We start from the raw sequence: 11467 nt of genomic DNA on the forward strand, positions 1-11467 counted from the left end.
AATGCTTGAAACTCCTGCATCCTTGAATCCTGTGTACGGTATGCAGGTTTTGGTTGTAGCTATAGTAATATTGAAGTTGGATTTGCATAGTATATTGGTTACTCTGTTAGCCATGGTGCCATTACCTAATATACATCTGCATTCAGTGTTCCAATTCCTGACATTGATGTGTATCATGCCTGTATCATGTGTATCATATTTGGTGAGCCATACATTCGTTTACTTATTCCTCCACAGTGAATTGTGTGTGCATATGTATTTATTTATATACAACCTGCGAGCTGAGGGATAAAGTATGCAGTACTATAGACTTTGCCAGACCACACAATACTTTGGAGCCCAGCCAGGCTAGGTGTTAGATCCAAAGCAGTCAGCACTAGGCAGGTGATAAGTTTTTCATCTCGTCTCCAACATATACCGACCAACGATAGGTATTAGAATGCTTAGAATTTGCAGAACAAGCGAACTATTTATAAATAATAATTTTTTTTTTCAACAAACTGGCCGTATCCCACCAAAAATAATAATAGCGTGATTTACAAAAATCTACATTGAAAGTTTGTATGCGGATTTAAATATTGATGTGTTTCAGCTTCATACAGCTGCCATGGACCTGTAATGTATCTGTCACATTTAGCAGTAAAGAGGCAATGCAGCTGTCAGTTAGAAAAATGTAATTTTTTTAAGAGAACGTGTTTAATAAGTGTTAACCATACTATTTCTAAGGTACACTGAAGTAGTTACTGTAAACTTATACAAGCACTACAGTATGTGTGCGTGTGTGTGTGTGTGTGTAAATTGCCTGATACATATTAAATTGGTATGTATATTTGATAATTTTGTATTAATTTTCAGATGGATCTCCAGTGAAGCCCATGCAGAAGGATGGTATCCTGAAAACTGACAATGGAATCTCCAAGAGTGGCATTGCCCCCTCTATCACGAGTGGACAGCAGCAGGCAGCTGTGACTCCCGCTGCAGCTGCACAACCACCCAAGTCAGATGAACCTTCTGACTGCTACCTCAAGGATCTCTATGCACAAGTCACCTCAGTCGTAGCCTCCAAACCTGATGAACGAGAAAATATCAATGAAGGTACAATCAGGTTGTATGACAGTTGGGTATTAATATTGTTATACACGTGTGACTAGGTTAGTTGTTAAGATTTTAACATCTATCAGTGCTGGGTCCCTTAATAATGCAATCAATTTTAAATAAATTTCAAGTTGTGTGTATTTATGGATTAGCTATATTATTAATAATATTTAAAGTAATGTTTATTGCAGTACTTTTTTTTCCCCTAAATTATTTTGGCTGCTCCTAGCTATTTTTCATGCAAATGTAAATGCTACTACGTATTACTATGGTACTCCTGTAATGCTACTGCTGCATTTGTTGCTGTTTTTTCTGCTGCTGCTACTTCCTGTACCTTCTTTCTTCCCACTACTGTTTTTTTTTTTTAACAAGTGGGCCGTCTCCCACCGAGGCAGGGTGACCCAAGAAAAACAAAGAAAGAAAATCCCCAAAAAGAAAATACAGTGGAACCTCAAATTTCGAACGTATCGCTTATCGAACTCTTCGAAAATAGAACCCTTTTTTCGAAGCAACTTTGTCCCTATTATCGAACTCGCCCCTATTTTCGAACCGCTGGGTACCGGACCTGTCCGGCAGCCTGCTCTGTCCGCGTCCCCATGCAGGCGCCATGAGCCAGTCTGGTTTTGTTGATGCTTGAGTGAACACTAATCTGTGTTCTCATTCAAACATTTTACAATTATCTCATTGTGTTTAGTGCTTGTGGGACTGTGAAATAAGCTACAATGGGCCCTAAGAAACTTGCTAGTGGTACCCCTGTGGTAAAGAAAGTGAGAAACACCATAGATGTGAAGAAGGAAATAATGCAGAAGTGGAATGATGTCCAAATGTTTGTGGAGAAGTACCACCCTGAGCAAGCTGAAACAAACCATCTTTGCAACAAGTTCAGTGACAGAACCACGTCCCATTTTAGGGAAATCTTAGAGGCACCAGAAACAGAGGACTGTGGACAGTTATTTTGTGAGACAGGGGTCCAGTGACTATTAAGCTGGTCCTAGTGGCATTAAAAGACAGAGAAGGGAAGTAACCCCAGAGAGGGCTTTGATACCTGAAGTTCTCATGGAGGGGGATTCTCCTTCCAAACACTAACCCCAACTCTCTCTCTCTCCTCCTCCCTATCTTCCAGATGCCATCACCAATCTTCAATAAAGGTAAGTAAAATGTTATTTTATATGTTATTTAAATTTATTAATACATAATTGAACACTATATTTGTTGTGTGTATGTAAACCTATAATTAATCTCTATAAAATGTATTTTTTTGTGAATATTTTCGGGTTTCTGGAACGGATTAATTGTATTTCCATTATTTCTTATGGGAAATATTGCTTTGCTTTTCAGACTTTACGAATTTAGAACTAACTCCTTGAACGGATTAAGTTCGATATTTGAGGTTCCACTGTAATTTCATCATCATTCAACACTTTCACCTCACTCACACATAATCACTGTTTTTGCAGAGGTGCTCAGAACACAACAGTTTAGAAGCATATACGTATAAAGATACACAACATATCCCTCCAACCTGTTGCTTTTATTGTACAGTAATCACTACAATGACTACTTGCATAATTCATTTTCCGTATGTCAGATGAATGTGAGGATCCAGCAGCAGTACCTATGATCTGGGTGAGCAAGTGGGTCGACTACAGTGACAAGTATGGCCTTGGTTACCAACTGTGTGATGACTCAATTGGTGTACTCTTCAATGATTTTACGAAGCTCCTTCTGCTTGCTGATGGAGAGTGAGTATGAAATAAAATTTAATTTTTTAGCTAGTTATACACTTACTCATTTTGTGTAACGTATTGTCAGTTATTAGCTGTTTTGTGATGCCAAGCTAGGTATTTTGTAGCACCAGTTAAAAATCTGTATTATATCTTTTCAAATATAGAAGGCCATGAATTAGAACAGTATTATAGAATGCAAGTGTATGTTGGGGATATCACTAGCAGAATTTAGGTCTCTGCTCTTAATGAAGTGAAGACTTGAATTTGTACATTTTTGAGATTTTTGGCTACATTGTGCTTCAATACCAATTGATACTTTTGTATGGCATCTCCACCTCTCCATTGCCTAACATTGATTTCACTATTTGTCCATTTCCTTTACCTTTCCCTCTCCTCCATTTGCTTTGCCACTCAGATATGCTTACTGGGGGCATTTGGGAGTCAGGTAATTCCATGAAGTGTTTATCCCCTATTCTCAGCGAGGTGGAGTTTCCAAAGGTAACAGTCAGGTTATTGCAGTCTTTTATCACTTGAATGTATCATCACCATTGCCCTCTTGAGTACTATAATCCTTTCTCTTCACTTTTTCAACCTAAAGGCCCGAATATGAAGCAGTAGATATTCTACTCTACAATTAATTGATACTCTACACACTTGACAGTAGCTAAATATAGAAATTCATTAGCTTTATTCATATTGTTTTAGAGAATTTGAGAAATAAATGTCAACCATGTCCAGGACAAAATAGGCAGTACATCATATATGTCTGGAAGAACTGTTATAAGGTTTAGGTAAAGAATATAGCTAGATTATATTTATTGAGAAATTCTGAGAAGTTTATTTTTGTCTATCCCCCACACCTGCTGTTTCCAGCTACCCAGCTCTCTTAGCCCCCCTTATCCCAATAGTCTATTAAGTGAATTGTTTGTTCTTCTGTGACTAATAAATGAACTATTCCTACAGAAATATTCATTACATAGAGCGGTCGAGTGCTGAGCATTATCATCAGCTGAAAAATTACCCAGCAACACTAAACAAGAAGGTCACGCTGCTTCGTTATTTCCGTAATTACATGAATGAGCATCTATTAAAAGCAGCAGCTTCTATGTGCCCTCGAGAGGGTGATGAGCTAGCTCGCATACCTTCACTCAGGACTTACTTCAGGACGCGCTCGGCAATTATTCTTCATCTGACAAATGGCACACTTCAGGTATGTATGCATAATATAGTACTGTATGCAGGCAGACCCCACTTATACAGCAGATTAGCTTCTGGGCTACCACTGTAAAGCAAAAATTGCTATAAAGTGAATCATAGCTCCTTATTTTTTCCACTTTCAGATGAATATAAAAGTCTGGTGACATATTTAAACTATCATATATATTTAGTGAGCAGTATAGATGGGCCTAAAAAATGCATATACATTACTTACCTTAAAATATTTTCATCCTATGCTTATGAATGGGAAAAATAGGATTACATTCATTAGACCCCATAAAAAAAAGTCAAGCTTTCACATTCATACCCACTAGCTACTTGCTCCTGTCCATTAGCCCACAAAACAATGGACTCTCTCTGAGGTGGAGGAGAAGGACCATGCAGCATGCCACATTTTTCCTCTTTATGTACTTCACCATGTAAACCAATTTTTACAGCATGTTCACTGAAAATATGCTGCAGTTTTACAAAAGTGTTAATGGATCGCATGTTAACTGATGGTCTACTGTATGTGAAATCTTCAGCACAACAGTGGGAAACACTAGTCAAAGACTATATTCAAATCTCGACACATGCACAAGAACACTGAAGTTGTGTAAGTTTTAAATTGTACAGGCTTGAGCATCCAGCAGGCAAAGTAATCAAGGTGAGGGAAGACAAGTCTTGTTTGGGATTTGGCATGCTGTTATGAAGTAATTCAGGGAAACCAGCTAGCTGGACTTTTGTCTTGGAAGGTGGAAATACAATGCTTGCACTACAAAGGAGGGGTGAGGATGTTACAGTTGGAAAGGTCATTTCAGTTGTGATGTCTGCTCATTTGAATGTTTTCTTTTATGGGCCACCCAACCTTGGTAGGATATAGACAGTATGATGATGATAATTGTACATTAGTACAGTGGAACCTCAAAAATCGAACTGCTCCCAACACGACCAAGTATGTAAATGTATTTTTGTAAGTGCTTTTTTGAGGGTTTGAAATGGACTAATCTAATTTACATTATTCCTGATGGGAATAAATTCATTCGGTAAAGGCACTCGAACACCCTTCTGGACCGAAGAAAGTTCGATATTTGAGGTTCCACTGTAGTTCATATTACATCTAAATTTAGGGTCAGTGTTCTTGGGTTTATTATTTGGATTATACATTTTTTTTTTTTCAACAAGTCGGCCGTCTCCCACCGAGGCAGGGTGATTGTACATATAAAAAAAATGATTTGGGTGCAAATTTGGAGTGAATGGAGGATGTTGGGGTGCCTTGATGAATAGTTGGAGGGAAGGTGGAAGAGAAGTGCGTAGAGAGAGAGAGGAGCTTAGGTTATCCACATGTGAGCCAGTGATAGATTACGGGCATATGATCTTCAGAGTTTTACAAGTTAAATGTGTCACAGTGACAAGGAAAGATTTTTGTAGCTCAGTGGATCACATTGGACTGTGATGTATGTTTTCTTATGGAAATTAATTTGTTAAAGTTAGTGATGGTAAATGAATATTCATAAACAGTTATAATTTATGCATTATTTTTCTACAGATAAATTTCTTTGAGGATCACACAAAGATCATACTATGTCCGCTGATGGGTGCTGTCACGTACATTGATGAAAAAAGGAACTTTAGGACCTACAGACTAGCCAGTCTTGAGAAGGTAACTTTATAATGAGAAAATAGACTACATATACATGTATATCAGTCAGCATTTCAGTAATGGTAAAATAGCATTACTCTTTTAAGTTCACAAGTTGTTATAACCTCGCATCAAATGTTCTGTGAGCATGTTAGATTGAAGTAAACAGAAGCAAGTGGTTTTTGAGTTATGACATATTGGAGTATGCAGAAAGGAAAGTAATATCTGTGAAAGAATTCAGGAAACCAGATAGCTGAATTGAAATTCTGGAGGTGAGAAGTACATTGCCTGCATTAAAGGATGAATGGGGATGTTACATTTCAGTAGTTTATCGTAATTGTGTTTTATTTTTCATTGCTTGATTTCTTTACAGTATGGATGCCGACCAGACCTCGCTAACCGGTTAAGATATGCCCGAAATATGATACAGAAGCTCATGGTGACTAAATCTTCAACAACCAAGTCCTCCAGCGCCTCCTCATCTGCTGTTGCTCAGCAGGTTCCACCCACTACCGCTTGAAAAAAAATAGTAGAAAATAGGTCTTGCACTCTTGGAAGGACCCAACAAGTTTTTCTTGGTGACTTTCAAGGAAAATTTGAAATAGGCCTACTTTTGGTTGGCTGGCATAGACATTGCCACATTACTGGATAATGCACTGCATTTAAAATGTTGAATGAAACCATTTTTTTTTTTGGCGTGTGTGTAGCAAGATTTTAACTTTAAAACGTAATGGGTAAAGTTACATTTGTAAGATTGTACGAAATTATGATCGTACATTGTAATTTATTTTTTAACTTATTCTTAGACAGTTATTGGCTTGGCAGTCAATTATTACCACATTTGTCATGATAATTTTTATCTTGTTACACAGGAAGTATAGAATTAAATAGCAGGATTGGGCTTGCAGCCACTACAGTGCATCTTGAAAGAGTGATTACTTATTATAGATTCCTAGTCTCTGTCCAGTGCTTGATAACTAGAGAGCATTCTTGATGTCAAAACTGATGCCATGAGGTCATTAATGCAGTGACATCAGTGCTTTTAACAGTAATTGTTTTATAAAAATGTTGTGTGATGATTCACCAGCAGTGGAAGGATATAAAATGTTTATTTTTTAGATATTTTATTTTATTCCTTTTTTTTCAGAGAAGGTAGGTTATTGCCATTGACACCTAGTACCATAGGGGTAACACAAGATAAACAGATTCTAGATTTCATCTTGGAATTTAAACTATTTTCTGTGTGCACCTGGAGCTAGTCACGGATACATTAAAAAATCCCTTCACTTGATAAGCCCTTTGATGAAGAGGATAACTAATGGGATTTGTAAAAAAAAAATACTTTAACTGAATTTATTCTAATACTTTTCAGTAATGAGATAAACGCATGATGAATCACAGTATTTTATACTACTAGATTATAATTTCCTATAAAACTACCACAGAGAGGCCCTTTTTGTCATAAGTTAAATAATTTCGGTACTGAGTAATACTAATACTTTCATTTTTTATTGAAAGGATTATATAACCCTGTTTAGTGGAGGCTAAGAATACAAAATGACAATGCATTACACGGGAAGGTGATTTTAGGGTTGCGAGTTGGCTCTTGTGTTTCAATGACATCTGGAAAATCTGTTCAGATTATGTATGGTACCTAGAAGTTTGTCTTCAATACAGTATATCCTTTAATGTTGGTTCTAAGACAAGAATGGAAATATAAGATGTATTAATGGGTGTCATTACTGACAGATGTTGGCCATATAACCAAAATGATAGCATGAACCATATTTCTCCTCTTTACCTATTAGTCTAAAACAATGAATGTAAATAATTAGTAGGTTGTAATGTGTTTTGTACTCCCTGATTGCAACATACATACCTGCTGTACTAACAGTGATGGTATTGCTGTTACTCATCATTTATAGTACACTGAAAATGTTTGCCTTACAAGCCTGTGAGCAGCATTTTGTAGGTCATAATTAAAGTCACTACATAATCATTTTCATTCATCCCATTCTTGGTATATGATGAATTGTTTCCTTTTTGCCATAATTTTATTCTTGCTTCATGTTTCTATCTCACCAATTTACAGCAGTGTGATACATAAGTGTAAATAGTCCATGCAGTAATAAAGTATGTATAATGTGCTTTGTTTTCTTTACTGTGTGAAGATAAAATTGGGGTTTTGATATAAATTATTTTTCTTTTTCCCACCCCCAACACTGACTGTCTCCCACCAAGCCAGGGTGACTTGAAAAATAAGAAACAAAGGTTTTTCTTTTACATTTAGTAATTTTTACCGAAGGGAGTTACTAGCCCCTTCCTCCTGGGATTTTAGTCGCCTATTACGATACGCATGGCTTTTGGAGGAAGGCTTCTCCACTACCCCATAGAGTGCACTAATGTATAAGGAGATTATTTGTTCCCTGGCAATACCATATGGTGTGAGGTATATAATTTTTTTCCTGTTCTTGAATGGTAGCCTAAGTGCCTTATTGGTTTGACTTGAAAATGCATAGGTCTTATCAATGCTGTGTAATTTGTGTGCATACCACAACTTTCTTGGTGATTGCTTTGCTAACTTCTCATATGTGAGAGTTCTTTATTTGTGTAACTTATAAATGAACTGAGTGCTTTACGTACAGTACTGAATTGACTTGTTTTGCCTCAATTTTTTTATGTATGTGTATGCACTGCAACCAGGTGCTGGGCTGAGTGGTTTCTTCTGAATTAGAGATTCAAAAGGACATTGGAAGCACATTATTTTATTTTAGTTTTTTATGCTTTTTTGCCAGTATTAGAGGGTATGAAAGTAAATTGATTGATTAATTTTGTGAACATTTCATGGAGCTTTGCATTCCTGTAGTTTGGTTTTAGAATTTTTATAATTGTTTGAGTTAGCTATGTAGATCATTGTCAATGCAGTAATACTCTTAAATTCAATTTTGTTTGGTGCATACGTTTTGCAGTTTTTTTTTTTTTTCTCTCCAACAAGTTGGTCATCTCCCACCAAGGCAGGGTGACCCCAAAGAGAAAGAAAATCCCCAAAAAGAAAATACTTTCATCATCATTCAACACTTTTGCCTCACTCACATAATCACTGTTTTTGCAGAGGTGCCCAGAATACAACAGTTTAGAAGTATATATGTATAAAAATACACAATACATCTCCCCAAACTGCCAATATCCCAAACCCCTTCTTTAGAGTGTAGGCATTGTACTTCCCATTTCCAGGACTCGAGTCCGGTTATATAAAATGACCAGTTGCAGTCTTACGGCATTGTAATTCAGAACATTGTTATTTTTTGAAGCTTATATTTTCATTGCAGTAATCACTGATAATTGTTTGTCTTAAGTGCCTCATTTGGTAATTATTGTGAGCAAGTAATATTTTGTGAAGGGATTCAATGAAACCAGTTAGCCAGACTTGAGTCCTGGACGTGAGAAGTACAATGCCTGCACTCCAAAGGAGGGGGTTTGGGATATTTGTTGTTTAGTGACATCTGAACTGTCATATCTTCACCTCTCTCGTGAGACAGTGATTGTGTGAATGATGGCGAGTTTCTTTTTTGGGTCACCCTACTTCAGTGGGAGACAGCCAGTGTGTTAAAAAAAAAAAATATTTATTGTAACACCTAGCATAAAATTTGACAGCTAGCTGATATAAATTTGTAAAGGTGTTTATTTTTATCAATTTGACTACAAAGCAGAAATATTTAAAATACACACCTACCATGTGTCAGAACCTGGAACTAATTTCAGGCAACTTCATAAATTGTGCCTGAACCCAGTACTGTACCAGCATTCAACCTGCCCCAGTACCTCGAACTTTAGCTTGTGTTGCCACTGACACTGCCGCTATTGTTGACACTACTATGATTGCCTCTGATACTGCTGTTGATTAGGGATGGGAGGATATGAAAAAAAATTATAGCTACTTCATTGGTCGTGCCGTAGTACTACGGCTTTGAGGTCATTGTCTGTGCCTTAGTACTTATGCCACAAGCTCAACTCTCTCAGATGAGCTGTGAGCAGTAAATTTGGGCCTAGATATGAGAGAATGGGTCTATGCAGTAAGTGTACACCAAATAAAAGAAATCCTGCAGCACGCAATGCATAATGAGAAAATTTGACTGTTTTTACTTTAAAACGGCAGTTTTGCGTTGTGCAGTGGAACCCTGAATATCGACTGAATTGTATTTAGGCCAGTTTTTGGGCTGGAATTTTGCTTCATATTTCGGCCAGTGCCTCGCAAATTGGCCGTATTCGACACATCAGCCCACCTCCTGCTGGGATGTCACTCATAGGCGAGTCAGCCTCCCTGTCTTTCTCGGTGAATGAGCATATACTCTGCGCATTCATCCAAACATTTCCTTAAAATCCATCGGTTTTTGTGCTTGTATATTAAGTGCAACTGAAATAAGCCACCATGGGCCCAATGAAAGTTCGGAGTGCTAGCCCTTTGGTAAAGAAAGTGAGAAACACAATAGAATTGAAGAAAGAAATTGTAGAGATTTAGGGAGATTTGTGAAATGTGGAGTAGGGTGCAAGCTTTTGCTGAGAAATATCAACCTGGTCAAGCTAAAACAATATCTGCAACATGTTCGATGACAAAACCTTGGCCCACTTCAGACAAATCTTAAGAGGCGCCAGAAACAGACCTCTCTGGACATTTTTTTTTTTTTTTTTTTTTTTTTTTTTTTTTTTTGTGAGATGGGTCCATTGACTCAAGCTGGTCTCAATGCCATTAAAAGACAAAGAAGAGAAGTAACCCCAGAGAGGGACTTGATACCTGAAATCATTATAGAGGGGGATTCCCCTTCCAAACAATCTCTCCTCCCTGTCTTCCATACACCAAGTCTTCAGTACAGGTATGTAATAATTATTTAAATGTTCATTTATATATAATTGTCATTGTTTTTTGTATGTAAAACTATAGTTAAACTTTACAAAATGTATTTTTTCTATTTTTGGGTGTCTGGAACGGATTAATTGTATTTACACTTAATTCTTATGGGAAATATTGCTTCGAATTTAGGTCAAACTTCTGGAACGGATTATGGCCGATATTCGGGGTTCCACTGTATTTTCATATGGTTGTATTCTCAGTTTCTTGGTATCACTTGATAGAATGGAAGATATGTATTACAAAAATATAGATGATTTTGATTGGTTTCAGATTGAAAATAGCTTGAAATCGAGCTCAAAGTGGTGGAAATGTTTGATTTTTGCCGATATTCAAGAGTAAACAAACGTCACTTGTCCAATACACGTTCAACTGGTGGGTCTAATATGCATTCAAGAATGTGCTGATATTATTTATACAGTTATTACAATATTGCATGATAAATCTATATTGGCAGTTTGGAGGGATATGTTGTGTATCTTTATATGTGTATGCTTCTAGACTGTTGTATTCTGAGTACCTCTGCAAAAACAGTGATAATGTGTGAGTGTGGTGAAAGTGTTGAATGATGATGAAAGTATTTTCTTTTTGGGGATTTTCTTTCTTTTTTGGGTCACCCTGCCTTGGTGGGAGACGGCCGACTTGTTGAAAAAAAAAAAAATCTATTTTTTTGTGCGAATAAAAAATCAAAATGGAATTCATGTGTAAAGCTTGGGAATGTAACTAATAAACAGAAAATTTTTATTTTAGTGCCAGGAATGCCTGCATTGTTTATTTTGGACACTATTTTGAAATTTGTGTGAAATTGGTCAAACTACCAACTTCTGATCACTTTGAGTGATTGAAATAGTTAATTGGGTGATTTCTTGTACTCAATAAAATGGAAGACACACTAGTGAA

General features: G+C 36.8%; 1 protein-coding gene across 1 annotated transcript in view; it reads left to right on the forward strand.

Annotated features, from left to right (window-relative positions):
• Positions 1 to 7806, forward strand: part of polo (Serine/threonine-protein kinase polo) — a 108347-nt gene extending 100541 nt beyond the window's left edge. The window contains exons 7-11 of the mRNA XM_053784558.2: positions 856 to 1095; positions 2684 to 2837; positions 3786 to 4032; positions 5569 to 5682; positions 6035 to 7806. Coding sequence (XP_053640533.1) covers positions 856 to 1095; positions 2684 to 2837; positions 3786 to 4032; positions 5569 to 5682; positions 6035 to 6181 — 902 coding nt within the window. The 3' untranslated portion in view covers positions 6182 to 7806. The remainder of the gene's footprint in view (positions 1 to 855; positions 1096 to 2683; positions 2838 to 3785; positions 4033 to 5568; positions 5683 to 6034) is intronic.
• The last annotated feature ends 3661 nt before the right edge of the window (positions 7807 to 11467 follow it).

The sequence above is a fragment of the Cherax quadricarinatus genome, chromosome 60, assembly GCF_038502225.1.
Source record: "Cherax quadricarinatus isolate ZL_2023a chromosome 60, ASM3850222v1, whole genome shotgun sequence".
Taxonomy (NCBI): Eukaryota; Metazoa; Arthropoda; class Malacostraca; order Decapoda; family Parastacidae; genus Cherax; species Cherax quadricarinatus.